Raw genomic sequence first — 18,874 nt, 5'->3', positions numbered from 1 at the left:
TTTGTTTTGTTTTGTTTTGTTTTGTTTTTTGCTTGTTTGTTTTAGTTATAGCATGTTGAATATATCAGGCCACTCCCTCTGGCCTGAAAATTCTTCCTGAAAAATCTGCTGATGGTATTATGGAAGTTCCTTTGTATGAAACAAGTTGCTTTTCTCTTCTTTTAGATTTTCTCCTTGTATTTAACTTTTGACAGCTTAGTTATAATGTATCTCAGTATGGATATCTGTAGATTCTTCTATATGGAACTTCTTGGACTTCCAGGATCTAGATGTCCGTTTCTTTCCCCAGGTTTTAACAAAAGCTTTTAGCCATTATTTCTTTGAATGAGCTTTCTGCCCCTTTCTTTCTCTCTCCTTCTTCTGAGACCACTATAATGTATATCTTGGTCTCCTTGATGGTGTCCATATGTCTCTTAACTGTTTTCATTTTCATTCTTGGCTCTTCTGATTAGATGAATTCCACTGCCCTGTCTTCAAGTTTGTTGATCCTTTTTCTGCTTGATCTAGTCTGATACTGAACTGTAATGAATTTTTCAGTTCAGTTATTGCATTCTTCCGCTAAGTGTTTTCTCTGTGGTACTTTTTAAATAGTCTCTCTTTGTTGAAATTCTCACTTTGTTCTTGCATTTGTCTCTTGATCTTGGTAAGCATCTTTATGACTGTTATTTTGAACTGTCACATATATCACTATCTCTATTGAGATCTGTTTCTGTTGACTTTTCTTGTTTTGTTTGGAACATATTCCTCAGTTTCTTCAATTTCCTTGATTCTTTGTTCATTTCTACATATTAGAAAAAACACCCACTTCTCCCAGTGTTGGCACAGTGGTCTTGTATAGGAAATGACTCTCTTCAATCAGCCCAGCCCAGGCTTCTAGTTGTCCCTCAAACTTCTGAGGTTGTCCAAATCAACTTCTTTGTTGTTAGTGGCTCACAGTAGCTGAGGGTGCTCTAAAACCCATCAATGTCCCAAAGGTGAGAATTGCAGTCACGACCTGGATGCAGACTGATTATCAACTGGACCCTCAGATAGCAGCTGGGATACTCTTTACTTAATACCCCTCCAGAGAGACACTGGAAGATGGGCATTTTTGCCTGCTCCCTCTGTGCTTGGCTTGGGATATAGTCATTGGGTAGAAGTGCTCTTGTACCTGTTAACTGCTTTGTGTGCTACAATATTATGGGACTGAAGAATGCAAGCCTTGTTGGTTCTCAGAGCCAGGCAACCGGAGTTGGGGGTACAGGGAGGCATTCCTTGAACAGCAGCCACAAAAGCTGGGGTGCCAGAAATTTGTGCAAACTCCTTCCAAGGAGATATTGGAGGCTTGGTTTTACTGTTCCAGCCAGAGGGAAGGGGCAGGGAAAATGTCCACCAGTTTCCCAGTCTTTGGTGAGGATTACAGCCAACCAGTGCATATGTGTTATAGTTAGAAGCCTGGCCCTCAGATAACAGCTTTTAACACATGCAAATAAACCTCTTTCAGGAAAAGGCTGATGGTACATGAGTGGTTTTGCCTGTTCCCTCTTTGTTGAGTCCTGGGGGTTTAGCTGGTTAAGAACTGCTTCTTGGTTACTGTCCTATGGGACTTGTGAATGCAAGCCCTTTTGGACGTCAGAGCTGGGTGTTTATGGGCCCCATCCCTCAGATGGGAGTTTTAAAAGTTGGGGTACTGGGGGCGCCTGGGTGGCTCAGTCGGTTAAGCGGCCGACTTCGGCTCAGGTCATGATCTCGCGGTCCATGAGTTCGAGCCCCGTGTTGGGCTCTGTGCTGACAGCTCAGAGCCTGGAGCCTGTTTCAGATTCTGTGTCTCCCTCTCTCTGACCCTCCCCTGTTCATGCTCTGTCTCTCCCTGTCTCAAAAATAAACAAAATGTTTAAAAAAAATTTTTTTTTAAATAATAAAATAAAAGTTGGGGTACTAAATGTGAGGTCCAAACCCTTTACTCCTCAGGGAGAAGGTGGGAATGAGGGTTTTCTTCCAATTGTAGGACACCGTGCCAAGAAGCGGGTTTATGGCAAGAGTGTGTCTCAGCCTTTCCTACCCATATCAATGTGAGTGTTCTTTCATTTGCCCAATGTGTATGGGTTGCTCAGCTAGTTTCTAGATTTTTCAGAGAGAACTCCATATACAGCTGTACATTTGATGTGCCTGTGGGAGGAGAGGAGCTCAAAAGCCTCCTCTTTCACTTTCTTAGTCAATTATCTTCGATTTCTAATTAATTTAGCTATCTTTCCTGTTAATTAAATCCATATTTCTAGACTGACCACGTCTCAAAAAGGCAAAATATGTCATCTCCTTGTTCCATGTGTTTGTTCAAGGCAGCATCTTCTGGAATCCCTCGCCAATTATCTTTTGCTTCTATCCTATGTTGACTCCCCTAACTCCTACATCCTTTTACTTCTTTTACTCCCTCACTTTGTGGTGTTCCTTGAGAAATCGATCTTTAGAATAGCTTATTATGGAAGATAATATTTTTGAGTTTTTACATGTCTGAAAATATCCTCATTTTACTGATACTATTGTTTAGGCAGACAGATTTTTAAACTAAAATGAGGACTTTTGAAGGCACTGTTCCACTATTTTCTAACTTCAAGTGCTAAGAAGTCAAATGTCATTCTGAGTCTGGATTGGATCCTTTGGGACCTATTTTCTTCTCAGAAACTTTTATTTTTTAGTTTTATTTATTTATTTTGTGAGAGAATGCACACAAGCAGGGGAGGGGCAGCGAGAGAGAATTCCAGGCAGCTCCTGCACTGTCAGAGTGGAGCCTGACACGGTGCTCAAATTCAAGAACCATGAGAACCTGTACCAAAATCAAGAGTCGAACACTTAACTGACTGAGCCACCCAGCACCTCTCTTCTCAGAAACATTTTAAGATCTTGTCTTTATCCCAATACTCTGAAAATTTTCAACTTGTGTGCTTTGGTTAGTCTTTTTTTTTTTTTCTTTGTCTTTTTCTTTTGCTGAGCATACATTAGACCTTTTAAATTTGGAAACCTGTCATTCAGCTCTGAGAAATTACTTTTCTAGGATAATTTTGCACCTTTTACCCTCTTCTCTCTTCTGGAATCTATAGTTAGGTGTTGTATTCCCTGGAATAATCAGATTTCCTTATTTTTGCTCATTTTCATTTCTTTGACTTTGTTCTAGTATTTGTAACATTTTAATTTGATTGTTCAAACCTATTTTTTTTTTATTTTTTTTTAATGTTTATTTATTTTTGAGACAGAGAGACACAGCATGAGCAGGGAAGGGGCAGAGAGAGAGGGAGACACAGAATGTGAAGCAGGCTCCAGGCTCTGAGCTGTCAGCACAGAGCCCGACGCAGGGCTCGAACCCACGAACTGTGAGATCATGACCTGAGCCGAAGTCGGACGCTTAACCGACTGAGCCATCCAGGCACCCCTGTTCAAACCTATTTAAAGTGTTATTCTTTCAAAAATAATTTTCTTCTATGAAAATTTTAAATAGCATTCTATGCCTATTCCCTATGTGCAATTGGCATTTTCTCTGAGACACTACTCTTAGACCGACTATTACAAATCTCATAAAATATGCTTCTTGAGAAAGATTTTGCCTCTTCAAATATTTTCTTTATATAGGGTTTACTCACCTCAAAATATGTGCCTTTTAGTTTCCCTACTGTTAATTAAACTTAGTTTTAAGTGATTTCTCCAAAACGTGTCAAGTATCATAAGATGTTGGCAAGAAGAAAAAGTAGCTTATGAACATCTGTGGCCATGCTACAAATGAAGCTGAAGTATAAATAACTGTGAAATAGAAAGACGTGGAGATGATTCCAGCAATCAGACTTGGCCAAAGCACAGGGCTTTTGGCAATGGCTTGGTATGTGGAATGCATTACCCACTTAAATCAAAGTCCACATATCTGTTATTTCTTTTTTCTATTTTCCATTCACCATAGTGGTATGTTTTCTTTTTTTTTTTTTCTTTTTCCTTTTTTTTTTTTTTTTAAAGGTCCTCAGGCCTCTGAGCAAGAATTTAATCTCTAGAGTGTTACATGCCCAAACATCCTTTGTCCATGCAATTTATTTAAATGAGTGGTATGGATGATTTTTTATTGGCATCCTTTTATTGCAAATGATAATGGTACCTTCTGTCAGTTAATAAGTTTACAAAATGCTTTGATGTGCAGTCTCTCACTAAAATCCCTGTAAGTTTTAATCCTCATTGCAGTTTGTAAAGCAGATGGTAATAGTACAATGATGAAGAGCCTCATTATTCTTTTTTTAGTTTATTTAAATTCAAGTCAGTTAACATATAGTATTGGTTTTAGGCGTAGAACCCAGTGATTCATCACTTACATATAACACCCAGTGCTCATCCACACAAATGCCCTCCTTAATGCTCATCACCCATTTAGCCCATCCCCTCACCCACCTCCCCTCCAGCAACCCTCAGTTTGTTCTCTGTATTTAAGAGTCTCGTGGTTTGCCTCCATTTTTCATATTTTTCCTTCCCTTCCTTTTATGTTTATCTGGTGTGTTTCTTAAATTTCACATATAAGTGACATCAATATGTATCTTTCTGACTTATTTCACTTACATAATACACTCTAGTTCCATGCACGTTGTTACAAATGGCAAGATTTCATTCTTTTTTGATTGCCGAGTAATATCCTAGGTAATATACAATATCTTCTTTATCCATTCCTCAGTCAATGGACATTTGTGCTTCTCCCATATTTGGCTGTTGTTGATAGTGCTGCTATAAATATTAGGGTGCATGTGCTCCTTGAAATCAGCATTTTTGTATCCTTTGGATAAATGCCTAGTAGTGAAATAGCTGGGTCATAGGGTAGTTTTATTTTTTTGAGGAAACTCCACATTGTTCTCCAGAGTGGCTGCGTCAGTCTGCATTCCCCCCAACAGTGCAAAAGTGCTCCCCCTTTTCTGCATCTTTGCCAAGATGGGTTGTTTTCGGAGCTGTTAATTTTATCCATTCTGAAAGGTTTGAGGTGTTATCTCATTGTGGTTTTGATTTGTATTTCCCTGATGATGAGAGCCTCATTGTTCTTAACCAAAGAATAGATTACCATCTTGTACCGTATGTAGAATGATCGATGTGTCTGATATATATAGCACTCAAAAAGTAATTTGCCTTTGTTGTAACGCTAGACTCTGTTATCTTATAGATTCTGGCAGTGTTTTAATGCATTGCCTCAATAGTCAAGAATCTGGGGGCACGCGGGTGGCTCAGTCATGTAAGAATCCAACTTTGGCTTAGGTCATGATCTTGCATCAGGCTCTGTGCTGACAGCTCGGAGTCTGGAGCCTGCTTCAGATTCTGTGTCTTCATCTCTCCCTGCCCCTTGCCCCCTCACACGTGCTCTCTCAGAAATAACATTAAAAAAAAAAAGTCAAGAATCTGATTTCCCTGAACTCCATAAACTTCTCCTGTTACTGCTTATTATCCTCTGTACCAAATGAACTGTTGTCCTGTTTTTTTACTCATTTGTAAAATGCATTTCCATCTTTTATGTGTTCTGCATTCTTATTCAATTACAAACTTCTCAAAAATGGTAATTATATCCCAAAAGCCTTGTACAAATTTGAGACTCAAAATAGTCAGCTGATTCAAGTTGGTTTTACATTCAAAATTACTTTCCCTGCTAAGTGTGCTGTTAAAAGGAACTTAGTTTCAGGCAAATGGCAAACAGCTTTACTGCCTGAATTTCTTAAGAGGATTTGCTCTCTGTATTCTTTGAATGAAATTTGCCAAATATTGCATAGTAAGTTAATGCATAATTCTTAAGCATAGAATCAAACATACCTACAACTCCAAGGGATTTAGTTTTATTTTGTTTTGTTTTTTTAATGTAAAGACATAAGGCCTAGCCTAGACTGTTTGACAAGTACTTTTTCTTTCCTCATGCTGCTTCGAGAACATATGTGTATTCACCGTCCTCATGATTTCAAAATAGAATTAGGAAGGAATATTGTTTCCCACCTCTAAAGGATATATCACATTTTTTAAAATTTCTCTCCCACACAGCTATGAATTCCAGGTGAAACCCAAAAACCCACTTGGAGAAGGCCCAGCCAGCAACACGGTGGCATTCAGTACTGAATCAGGTAATGACATCAATTCCCAAATCAAGGATGTAAAGAGCCTCAATGTTTTGCATATGGAGATTGTTTGAAATTCAGCTAAATAAACACGGTGTAGAGTTTCTTGAATTTCAAAACACATTGATCAAAGTAGCTTTAAGAAAATACTACTTACATTTTTTTCTCACTTATTTTGATGTCAAAAAAAGGCATATCAGTTTAAAAGATAAAAAGTGGGCTCCTGGGTAGCTCAGTCTGTTAAGCCTCTGACTTGATTTCCACTCAGGTCATGATCTCTCAACATCATGAGATGGAGCACCATGTTAGGCATGGAACCTGCTTAAGATTCCTCCCCCCTCCCTTCCCTCTAGTCCTCCCCCACTTCTGCACACAAATGTGCTCATGTGCTCTTTCTCTAACAAAAAAAAAGGAGGGGGGGGATCTATACTTACAAACTGAACAAATGCTCCTCTGTATGCTTAAAATCCAAGCCTAGAATCAAAATATCAGACACACTGAGCTGCGGTACCTCCAGAAAGGGAATTTATTTGATACTTTTTTGATAAACAGCTGTGAAATTTTCTGCCCTACATTCCAATTCCTTTGAAAGATAAATCTATACTCACAGCATTATTTGTGTAATTTTTACACCAACTGTACATCATGGCATTTTGGTAATTTTACCATCAATAGTTTTGTCTGAATTTAAAAGAGGAAGCTTTAAAATGGAATGAGCGCTTGAAGAGCAACAAAAAATTCCAAAAGATGCAGCTGAGTACCTGGCAGAAGACTGTCCAATGGAGAACAATTCCAAAACACCCCTTCAAATTGTCTTTAGCAAGAGTGTACCACTTTGCAAGTCAGACTTGACTGTAAGCGTCCACCTTCTTCACTCTGCCACCGAAACACCAGGGCTTACCTAGTAACATCTGACTCTGTGTTTGCTATTTCTCTTCAGCGGACCCAAGAGTCAGCGAGCCAGTTTCTGGTAAGTACCTGTGTCAGTGTGAACACAATACAGGCTTTTCTAAACTGATTCAACTAAACAGGCATGGCAGAGTTTTGGTCATGATTTCATTTTCATCCATTTAGTCTTAGAGTATCAGCCAGGTGCAAATACTTACCTAAAACATTCACTAACATTGAGAACCTAGGATGTTTGGGGAACAAGTTGGATATTTTGAAACTCCCTGTCATTCATGTGCGAGGCCAGCTCAAAATTTGTTAAATAAGTCACGACAGAACTTCATTTCCACCTTTAATAGCAAGTCACATTAAAGCAGCTGTTTAAATTATATATTGCTACCAAAACAAAGCAACAAAATAAAACCTTAAATTTGCTCCTAAAGGGATGCTGGCTTACACTCAACACCTAAACAAACTGCTTCTCTCACTAGTGACAGGAACTTAATTAGGGGTTTATATGTTTAAACTCATAGAATGGTTTGAGTCTAACATTTAGCATTGCAGAAAACCAGGTTATCAGCAAGTTGACAATGAACTTTGCAAACTGCTTTCTAAAAAGCATTTAGGACTGGGGCACCTGGGTGGCTCAGTCAGTTGAGTGTCCAACTTTGGCTCAGGTCAGGTCATGATCTTGTGCTTCACTGCTGTCAGTCTGGCAGCGCAGAGCCTGCTTTGGATCCTCTGTCCCCTCTTGCTGCCCTTGCTTGCACTCTCTCAAAAATAAACATTTAGAAACAAAACAAAACAAAAACATTTAGGACAGCTCTTCAATACGCAAAGTTGGATGCTAACCTCAAACCATGTGTTCTCCTTCTGTAGCAGGAAGAGATGCCATCTGGACCGAAAGACCCTTTAATTCAGACTCTTACTCAGAATGTAAGGGCAAACAGTATGTCAAACGGACATGGTATAAAAAGTTTGTAGGGGTGCAGCTGTGCAACTCTCTGAGATACAAGATTTATCTGAGTGACTCCCTCACAGGTAAGTGGGGCTCCCAGCTCTGTTTTGAGCCTTGTCCTTCAGGGAATGCTTTACAGCATTCTGTAACTTAGCCTTTTCTATGGACAGCTCCAGCCATTACTTTTCTTTTGAGCAATTTTTTTCTTTTTGAGCAAGATAGTCCTGGAATACTTAGCCTGGGATTCGAGATATGCTATTAGAATGTAAATAATGAAAATGCAACTTGAAACAAAACCATCATGGCAAATTTGAATGTAAAGGCACTTGGCCATATCGAAGTTCCATTTTGTTACAGCCACCAAAGACAGACAAGCCTACTGATAATAAAATGAGTGAAACAATAATCATGGAAGGAATAGGACAGATTTAATATTTTAAGTCTGTCAGAGACCAGATCAAAACACCTGACCAAAAGGGTTATAAATCCTTGATCCAGACCTGATCAGTGCATGGTTACCATGTTCTCTCATATACTCATACAGTAAAAATTTTAAACAAATAAGGCTGGCCTCACCATGGAAAGGCAGACATTTGTTCAGGCACTCAATAAGCAGCTACTGTGTTCAGATGTTTTCTAGGTGCTGGGGACAAACCAGTAAACAAACCTGATTCCTGCTTTCTAGCAGCTTACAATTTAGTAGAGACAGACAACTATGTACAGAAAAATTAAAAGGGGTGAGAGAAAATGGCCCAACAGAAGCTCCTTTAGCTGGAATGGTCTCTCTGAAAAGCTAAGATTTGTGCTAAGAAGAAAACTAGAAGGAATCACCCCAGCAACAATGTAGGGATGAAGCACTAGAGGGAGAAGGAAGAGAAATGCAAAGGCCTCTGCCAGAACACGCCTAGCCAGTTCCACTAGTGTGGCTCAGGTGTAGTAAGGGGAAGGTCAGGCAGGCAGGCAGGCATAAAATCATGGGTTCTCTTTTGAATAGGAGACTGACTGCAGGAGAGATTTATGAAGAGGGGCAACATTATCTGAGCTGCATTTTAAAGAGATGACTGATCTCTGGGAGGAGAGGGAGAGGAGTAAGAGAGGCAAGAGTAAAAGCAGTGGTGCCAGCTGAAGACTTACTCCATACTTCAGTGAAAAGACACTGATGGCTTGAACTGGCGGGGGGGAATACAGAAGCAGGGAAGACTTTATTTGAAAAAATTTGATTATTTCAGAATTATCCTTTATCAAAGATAGTATCACTTTATGATGCTTTTAATTTCCGGTTCCTCAGGAAAATTTTATAACATAGGCGATCAGAGAGGCCATGGAGAAGATCACTGCCAGTTTGTGGATTCGTTTTTGGATGGCCGCACAGGACAGCAACTAACTTCTGACCAGTTACCCACCAAAGAAGGTATGTCTTCTGAGCCTCCTCCTATGCCAGAGGATTTTACAAAGAGAATTCAAGCTGAGGAAAGCAATCATTTTAAAAATTGTTCTACAGTATTGCTGCTCTAATTATCTGACTAGAAAAAAAGATCTTCACATAAGACCTTAATAGAAATTTCTCAAATTTCCTCCCAGTCCTTAAGACTCTACTCCTTAGAGCTAAAGGAAATTACACACGGACATCTATTAAAGGCATTCTACTCCAAGAACACCTGAATTTGCAAAAACAGCTATAAAAGAGTAGTATTTCCCAATCTTAAATCACTCTTGTATTACCTTTATTGTTTTGTCATACCGAGCACACTGGCGTTTTTTATTCCCTTATTATTTGCCTTAGAAGTCATTATATAAACATAATTAAAATTGAACAATTCTAGTGAGTAGTGAATAACCACTGTAACTTGCTAAAGACATAGTAGCATTAAGTTCCTCGAGAATTTAAAAGACTGAAAATTTAATCCTTATCCAGGCAGGGCAGGAGAGAGCAAATTAAATGTCCACATTACTCAGGAAATCACTAAGAGGTTTTTAAATTATTTGACTAGTCTTTTCAGCAACACGCTTTGTTCACTAGCTTTTAAGTCATCTTTTACTAGAAGTTGAAACTGCTGCCTCTTACGAATTGGATATGAAACATACTGCAAATTGTGTGTATTGCCCTAACATTTACATTCACAGCAAAATTTGTAATCATTTGATGTAGCATCCTTAAAGGAAGATTTCACCTACATTTAATTTTTAGAAATTTAGCATTCTTAGAATGACCCTTTGTTTCCTAACACTGTGGTAAACACCACCTTTACTGGTCACTTCTTCACAGACCACTAATCTGTACTTTCACAAAAGATGCAGAGAGTATACTGAATGTGGCCAAGACACTCAGAACAAAAAACCCGACTCCTACCCGCTTTCAGCTTGGTCTCTCAGGCACTACCAACCAGCTCATCCCAACACGTAGGCAGGTATCAGAAGAGTTTCAGGTGCCCCTCCTGTTTAGCCAGCCATTATTATCTTAGTAAAGACACCAGGGTCTCTATTACCACCTATTTTCTAAAATACTTTGCTTCACCTAGAGTAACATTCAGCCATTCAGTGACACCCTTCAGTCTGTGAGTGGTGACGGCCAAAACAGAGCAGCTATTAAAATAAAATCATTTTCCTTCTTAGGTTATTTCAGAGCAGTTCGCCAGGAACCTGTCCAATTTGGAGAAATAGGTGGTCACACCCAAATCAATTATGTCCAGTGGTATGAATGTGGGACCACAATTCCTGGAAAATGGTAGATGCTGCAATCATGTTCAAAAGTGCCTTCTGTTCTATCATGGCAAAAAATACTTGGAAACGCTATAGTATTTGTCACATTCATTTAAAGCTGTTATGTTTACTATGTATTAAAGTTTAATAGCAATAGTAGATGTTTATTAGATTGCTGAGAATATTTATCAGGTTTTACAAAATCATTTTAAGAAAACAAGATATTAACATTAACAATAACATTTTTAGGGAAGCTGGCTCCCTATTCATGGTATTTTAAGAGATCATTTGTATATTATTTATCACACTGTTGTAATGATGTTTTGAGATACTTTTATAACAAATTTAACATCAAAAACTAATATACTTTTTAAAAAATATTTACTTTTATTAAAGTGTATTCTTCTTACTGGTGAGTTAATTCCATAAATCTCAACTTGATTTAACTTATTAGATCAAATTATCTTCAGCATTCGTATCAGGGGAGGGGGAGGGTCCTAATATTCATGTTTATTTAAACTTCAAACTTTTAGCAATAGCTAAACAGCTTTTCTGAAGCATTTCAGTAACCATTCCTGCTGATAAACATTTCCTTAAATCTTTGCAAATTACTGAAAATATTGTTTGAAGCAGGAAATTTGACTTCAGCTGCAAACTGAATATCTGACATTCAATTTCAAAACGCCCATTTTCTTTCTACCCATAAATGTGTTACAATGTCTGAATGTACTTTGTCAAACTGTCCCTTTAAGCAACTGCCTTTATATTATTTTTGATATAATTCTAATGAAGCTGTATGTAGAGTCTGAATGTGAAGTCTTCCCTACCATTTTACAGGATATGTACTCTACTTTTATACATAAGACCTCTATGCACGAATGTATCAGACGATGTTTTCATAATTTTGTCTAACTCAACCTGTAATGAAAATCTGTTTTAAAAAGTCCTTCATTTGGAGGATAGGAGAATGCTGCCTCGTTGCCCTTATTCTGAAAGGACCTTTCCTCTGCTCTCCCTTCATCATGCTTCAATTTTATCAGTGCTATGTTTTGTATTTTTTAAGCAAGTATAAACTGCAATAAAGAGATGTAGTTTTTTTAAGACTGAGTTCTTCATTTCTGAATAATTCATCTAAGGAAAATCACAAAGTTATTCAGGCTCTACCCAACCCCCCCCCCCCCTGTATCTAAGTGTCATGGTTTTAAGCCAATGATTATTAAATGCATTTCCTTCAAAGTCAGGACAAAAAACAAACGTCACCGTGTTTCCTGATATAGAAAACTGTGAGCTAAAATGTCTACACTTAACAGACCAAACATCAAAAAGGATTTCACTCATGTAGTTTAGTCATTGACATATACAAGACCACTAATGGATTCAACTGTCTTTATTAACCTATCAATGTTACATTTTATACATAATACCTAGTTGTCTTCTCAAAGGGATCTACTTTAGTACATCATGTTAATAATAAAAAGCCAAGTAAGATGGCTAAACTTCAACCTAGCGTTTTAATATCCTCCGGACAAGGCAAGCTAGAAAGTCAATCACTTTACACACGTCAGAGTAGTGTTCCAAAATAACTAGGCAGCTGCTACACTTTTAAGCAAGGGAAGAAAAAAACTTTCATTTTGGTCTTTTTGTGTTCTAGCAAATTATACTTTCAATTAACAGCAACAATGATATAAAAAATGCTCTGCTTTTTAAATTTCTGGACTTCAATACAAATTAAAATAGTAGTACTGGAGTCTTTTGGGAGGCAAATAAGCTAGCAGCTACATTAATCAGTGTAGCTGAGCCTCTTTATCGATAACCAGGTCCAGGTTGGGTATAGCCCTGACCAAAGGGAGGGCGGGTACGTGCATAAGGGTTAGGCCCACTAGGAGGTGGAGCCATAGTACTTCCAGGAGGTGGAGTAAAACCTGGTCTCGGCTGATAGGCCCCGGGTTGGCTTGGAGCCATTCCAGGCTGTGAGGCAGGGGCCACAGTGTAACTGGTAGGCTGAGAAGTTTGGGTAGTGTAAGTTTGTGAAGGGTAACTGCTCGCCTGGTACTGCTGCGGTGGTTGAGCAGGCAGTTGTTGAGGCTGACCGGCAAAGGCAGGAGCCGGTGCCTGGGAAGTTGGTTGCTGGCCATATCCCTGGAACTGCTGAGGCTGCTGGGGTCCAGTCTGCTGACTATAACCTGCTGAAAAGGCAAAATAAAGTACACATATACCTTATTTTTCTTTTGTGAAAATTTTCCAGAGAATTAGTCTTACTGTAATGGACCAAAAAAGAGGAGAAATTTAAACTTATTCCTAAGTTATTTATGTAACAAGTAGCGTAGATTCCATCATATAATATTACTTCAAAACCAAGTAGTAGCAAAAAGGTATTGCCTAAACAATTTCTTACAACGCTCTAATCTTAAATGGAAACCAATATATGCATATGTCTTCATTATGTTTCTGCACGACTTAATCCCTGAGAGCAAATACCTGTTCTAGCATAATCCTAATAAGAACAGATGCTCAAATGATAAATGCAGGAATATAAAGTTAGTCATTAACCTGGCATGGAGGGGAGGCCTATTTAACAACTGTACCAAGTAAAGACACATTGCAGACAATATTTTTAAATGAAGCAGTGGTGCTACAAATACATCTTACTGTGCTAATGAGATGCTTTAAGGTTTATTCACTCTATAAAAACTAAGCCATTTAAGAATAAACATTAACCATTTTCACAATCCTACAAATCCTTCATTTCTTTCAGATTTGGTATCTGATGTTTTGCCTTTACACTTTGAACAGTAACAGCATAACACACAAAAAGCATACCATATCGCCCCACAATATCAACATCTATATTCATTATTTACTAGGATGTAAATTTTTTTTAAAAGAACAAGTCTGCTTCACTAAAAACTTTTATCTCTACCATGAAACACACCTGCAGCTACTTGCAATGAAACCTCTCCAATGACTGGAATCCTGTCAGCATTAAATACCAGATACATAAGAAAATTATTAAAATATGTACAACCCTGCATTAAAAAAAAAAAAGGATTGAATGAATTTGAGTATATTCTGAACTCACCTTGAACTTGGGTTCAAAATTTACTCATGAAAGAAACCTTTTTGACATAGTCCATGAATAAAACTGGAAAGGTCAAAGGGAAACTGCCAAACCAAAAGTATCAAAAATGGTCCAATGTTACCACCACCACTTACAGTCTCCAAGCAGAGTACTTAGTTGACTATTTCCACATCTCCCAAATTCAAGTTAATAGGACTAGTGGGATCAGAAATACAAAGATGATAATTGGAAAACTAAATTTTACTCATGTGAAGGCCCTACTAAAATCATTAAGAACAAGCTTAACTTTTAATAAGTAAATCAAGTCATTTTACTTATGGTACCAAATACTGAAGTCAACTCATGATAAAATCTTGAATGTTATACAACTTCTCCTAACTTCTACATTGAAACTTGCTTAATTTTTTACTGTAAATTTTTGGAGAGACAGAAGGATCAGCTATTTTACTGAAAATGTCTATGTAAGTTAAGACTATGAGCAAAAAAATGCTGCCTTTTCATCCTGGCAATTTAAATCTAGACTGGCTTTTTCACCGAGTCTGGAAACAACCAGATCCTTAATTATTTCTCAATAGCAGGAATAACGATGGGCCTAAGATGCCATTTCATTAGCAACCTTCTAGTCTTTGATCATAATGTGGCAATGCTTCTTTTTGTGTACAGTTTCCCTCCCACCCTCACCCTTGAAAAACAAGTTTGGTGAAGAACAAAAATCTCAAGGAATGGAAATTATGGGACTTTTTAAAGTTAATTAGTATAGGGCAAGGGATCATATGATCCACAAAGTCTAAAATATTTACTATCTAGACTTTTATGGCAGGTAAGTCTGCCACCACTGGACTAGGTTGGAGAATGCAGCATGATGTAAGTAATGAACAGCAAAGTCAGGTACACTGGTTCTGATATAGCTTCCCCACTGAATGCTTGCATGTCACAACCTCTTTGAACCAGTTGTCTCGTTTATACAATGAGTGGGTGAGACAAGGACAAAAAATAAAAAATAAAAAAACCTGGCTGCACTTTAGAATGACGTGCTTTGCTTTTTTAAAATATCAAAGCCTAAATCTCACTCCTAACCTGAAACAAAATATCTGGGAGTAGAGTGCAGGCACCAGCACAGAGGGGGCTGAAATCCCCTGGATTATAATGAGGACTAGGTCTTTTCAGCTCTATTATTTCTACAAGTTACGTAATTTGTAACACTACAACTTTAAAGGAAACCTGAAATAACTTCCCCTAATATAATAATCCAAGCTTAAATTCATCTAACCTACTTTACATAATTAAAAACTAACAGCTACAGGTTAAATCACTCTACAGCAAACATAATCCAAATAAAAATTGCTATCTGCATTAAAATATACCAAACTCCAACTAAGGCCATAAAATTCTAGTTCAAGAGGCATGACACAGTTTTTTGTTCGTTTTCCTGTAAACAGCCTGAGAGTAAACATTCTAGGTTCTGTGGGCCACACAATCTCTGTTACAACTACTCAGCTCTGCCATTACAGTGCCAAGGAGCAACAGCATGAAATGAATGGGTGTTGATGTATTCCAATAAAACTTAATACACAAAAACAAGTGACAGGCCATATTTGGCCTGTGGGCTACAATTTGCTAACTCCTACTCTAAATGATACTATAAAACTCTATAAAATAGAATTTAGGTAATATTCACCTTACATAAGTTATTTTTAATTATAGTTGAAATTTTGATACTTAAATCTTTGGCTGTGAAACATGAGTGGAACAGAAACTCTGTTTTAACAAAAGTAAAATTACCTGATCTATAACTATCACAGTCAAAGCTACACTAAAGAGATTTGATATTTAAATATGGATAATCTTTAGTGGACAGAAGGTAAAAGAAAATACCTAGGATGCCTGTCTACAACATCTATATTCAACATTCTTTGCTGCCTGGATTACATTTGACACAAGTCTATTTTTTTGGCCTGTTTTTTGGTATGCCTACATACTTTTTTGGAGATTTAAAAACCTAAGTAGCTTAATTTAGTTCTTATTTAATAAGACTGCCTTTTCATGTATGAGGAAACTACTATTATTTTTACAGTACCCTGGAATTATGTGTTACATATGAGGAAAAAAAATATTGCATTTTTGCAGTTCTAAGTCACTAAGAGCTAATCATAAGACTGTACCATACAAGATAGCTTTTGCTAAAAAATGCTTTCATGCTACAAGTTATTACAAAATCATCTACTATGACTGTTAAATGTTGATTTACAATATTTATGCAAAATATTTACAAATAAATGCTATTTCCTCCAACAAACAAATACTTAAAACCTACTCCGACAATGTAAGTATTACAAATCAAGGAATTAAGAGGAAAGGACTGAAGTTCGATGGGTATAGAAACAGCTCAACACCAACGAGTCGCTCCCTGGGGACACGTGCTCACCTGAATACTGAATACCGTACTGCTGTGGCGGCTGAGGCGGCCCCTGTGGCTGCTGAGCACCGTAGCCGGCCTGTTGCGGGTACTGCTGGTACAGCTGACCTAAAAATGACAAGACAAGGAAAAGAGGCAGGTTTAATTTGATAAAGAGAAATATTTTTAAAGCTCATTTAATTCTCTCCCCATCCAAACACATAAATACACTTAGTAACAAGACACAAGAATGTGTTTCCCCTTTAAATGCTATGCAGAGAAGGATGAACCGAACAAATGGAGCTGATCCGCTGTGGATTAACTGCAGAGAACTCTAATGGGCAGCAAATAACACTAGTGTGGTTACTTCATAAATTCCAGAAAAACAAATGCTTTCAAACCCAAGTACCAACAGATACGTACTACTGATGTTTAGTAAAAATCAACCAAGTCAAAAAACAAAAAATAAAAATCTGAGAAAAGGAACAAATACAACTGACAGCTCCTAAATCTCTCCCAAAACAGTGTATTTGTCATCTAAAGGTTTGAACCTTTGTTACCACATGAATGGACTCTCTGGTAACAAGGAACTATGCGACATCTTTCATTACAGACCTCAGATATTCCTATGGCATTTGGCAACAATTTGCTTTTCCATCATTCGAATATCCTAGCCCATCATGTTTCGGAATCTGATAAAGCCTACATGGTTCGTCACTGCACATTTTTGAAAATGGCTTGACACTGGGGATGTAAACTGGGAAATGAGAGTGCTATTTGCGATCAGGAGAGCACAGTTCCTATGGAAAAATCTTTTGGGTACTGTTACTACCTGTAATTTCCAAACAAGCAAGGATTTATTGGTGCACATCTTTCTCATCTCTACTACTTTACTGTTGTTCTAACAGTGGATTTAGCTAGATCTAATGCCTAGAGTAGCAATAAAACTTGCATTTACTATCTAATATTTAGTCTTTAATTATATGTTTGCTCATTCAAAAAAAAAAGTCACATTATCTTAGTGCCACCAAACTGAGGTGCACTAGGCAGCTAACACCCACAGGCTGAACTCAAGGAATAGAGCCCACTCCACTGGGCTCCCTGCTCAGCCCTATGTACCACAGCACTGAGATATGCCTGTACTTATTAGAGCCAGTTTATTTTCTAGCAAGCAGTTGTTTGCTTTTTACGACAGAAATAAAATCTGCTTAGCTATTTTTAAACTATTAATCCTCTTCCCAAATACACTAACAAAAAGTTGACAAAAAGTTTCCTAAATGCTTTCTTCATGGTTTAAGACTTACAGCACAAAGTGTAGCACAAGAGTGAACTACCTTGGAAGACACCACATTAATCCTAGATTGTATTTCATAACTAAATTTCAGAACAGCAAGAGAACAGGATGAAGCGCAGAGTAATTGTGAAACTTCTCGTACTGCACTGTGTTGCACAAAGCGGCAGCCAGCCTCCGGGATAACCCCCTGCACGGCTTTAGCATATGCACAAGACTCCTGCTGTCCTTTACATCTTTATAAACAAGAAAGATTAACCTCACGATACAAAAGAGCATTAAGCAATAAACACAGGAGTATTCACTCTCTTGTGTAGTCCCCTCCCACACTCAATAAGGCTGACCTATATACCAATAGAATATTGCAGAAATCACAATGACACTTCTGAGGACAGGTCATAAAAGACAGCCACCTTCTACCTTTCTCTCTCAGTCTTTCACTGACTCTCTGGTGGAAGCTCCCAAGGCGTGAGGTCACCCAGCAGGCTGTGAGAGGTTTATGTGAGGAACTAAAGCCTCCAGACAACAACTGTGTGAAAGAGTCATCTTAGAAGTAGATACTCTAGCTCAGATTAAGCTTCTGATGACTGCAACCTCATGAGAGACTGTGACACAAAACCACCTAGCTAAGCCGCTTGCTCCCAGATCCCTGACTCTTTGGAACACTATGAGATAATAAATGTTTGTAGCTTTAAGCATCTATGCTTTGGAATAAATTGTTACACAGCAATAGATAATGAAAATACATAGTTTTTAACTTTGGAAACATGCAGGGGTGACAGCTATTGAAAAGAAAAAGAAGGCATGTAATCAAATAAAAAATGTGAATCTAGCCACCACTGTAATAAGATAATTATGAAACAAAAGAAATTCAAATATAGACTAGTATGTAACATTAAGAATCAGTTTTGTTAGGTGTAATAGCATAGAAGTTATGGTAAAAGAAAAACTACCAGTATAGACATGCATACTGAAATAGCTGAGTGAAATAACATGAAGTATTTGATTTAAAATACTTCAGGGAGGGGTGCCTACGTGGTGCAGTCGGTTAAGCCTACAACTCTTGGTTTCAGCTCAGGTTGTTATCTCATGGTAAGGTTCGTGGATTCGAGCCCTGCATTAGGCTTGGCGCTGACAATACAGAGCCAGCTTGGAATTCTCTCCCTCCCCTCCTCTCCCTGCTTCCCTCTGCTCTCTCTCTCAAAATAAACTTTAAAAAATAAAGTACTCCAGCAAATTTAAAAAAAAAAAAAAAAAAAAAAAAAAAGAGGGGGACCAAGGAGGGTACATGAAAATAGAATGCCAAAACACTGGTAAGTGTTGAAGCTGCATAATGGACTCATGTAGAGTTGATTATTCTAGTTCTACTTTTGTGTATGTTTCTATTCAAGTTATCATTCTATTATCAGAAGATTTTACATATTTTAATTCTAGCCTTTTCATCTTTTTGGCTAGTTTGTCAAACAGCAAAACC

At 37.8% G+C, this 18,874-nt stretch overlaps 2 protein-coding genes across 16 annotated transcripts in view; one reads left to right on the top strand and one right to left on the bottom strand.

The window, feature by feature from the left end:
• LOC102970387 (ABI family member 3 binding protein) overlaps nucleotides 1-11,696 on the top strand; it is a 257,824-nt gene extending 246,128 nt beyond the window's left edge. For all 13 annotated transcript variants that reach the window (XM_042998592.1, XM_042998593.1, XM_042998589.1 and 10 more), the window contains 5 exons: nucleotides 6,016-6,095; nucleotides 7,030-7,059; nucleotides 7,857-8,018; nucleotides 9,224-9,346; nucleotides 10,549-11,696. In XM_042998592.1, the coding sequence (XP_042854526.1) occupies nucleotides 6,016-6,095; nucleotides 7,030-7,059; nucleotides 7,857-8,018; nucleotides 9,224-9,346; nucleotides 10,549-10,664 (511 nt within the window). In that variant the 3' untranslated portion in view covers nucleotides 10,665-11,696. The remainder of the gene's footprint in view (nucleotides 1-6,015; nucleotides 6,096-7,029; nucleotides 7,060-7,856; nucleotides 8,019-9,223; nucleotides 9,347-10,548) is intronic.
• Nucleotides 11,697-12,007: 311 nt separating this feature from the next.
• The window catches only part of TFG (trafficking from ER to golgi regulator), a 33,919-nt gene continuing 27,052 nt past the window's right edge, over nucleotides 12,008-18,874 (bottom strand). For 2 of the 3 annotated variants that reach the window (XM_042998594.1, XM_042998596.1), the window contains exons 7-8: nucleotides 16,140-16,238; nucleotides 12,008-12,821 (exon numbers count right to left, since the gene is read on the bottom strand). In XM_042998594.1, coding sequence (XP_042854528.1) covers nucleotides 12,439-12,821; nucleotides 16,140-16,238 — 482 coding nt within the window. In that variant the 3' untranslated portion in view covers nucleotides 12,008-12,438. The remainder of the gene's footprint in view (nucleotides 12,822-16,139; nucleotides 16,239-18,874) is intronic. The other variant, XM_042998595.1, reaches the window with a different exon arrangement.

This window comes from Panthera tigris, chromosome C2 (assembly GCF_018350195.1).
Source record: "Panthera tigris isolate Pti1 chromosome C2, P.tigris_Pti1_mat1.1, whole genome shotgun sequence".
Classification (NCBI taxonomy): Eukaryota; Metazoa; Chordata; class Mammalia; order Carnivora; family Felidae; genus Panthera; species Panthera tigris.
This window is presented reverse-complemented; position numbering and strand designations above follow the sequence as displayed.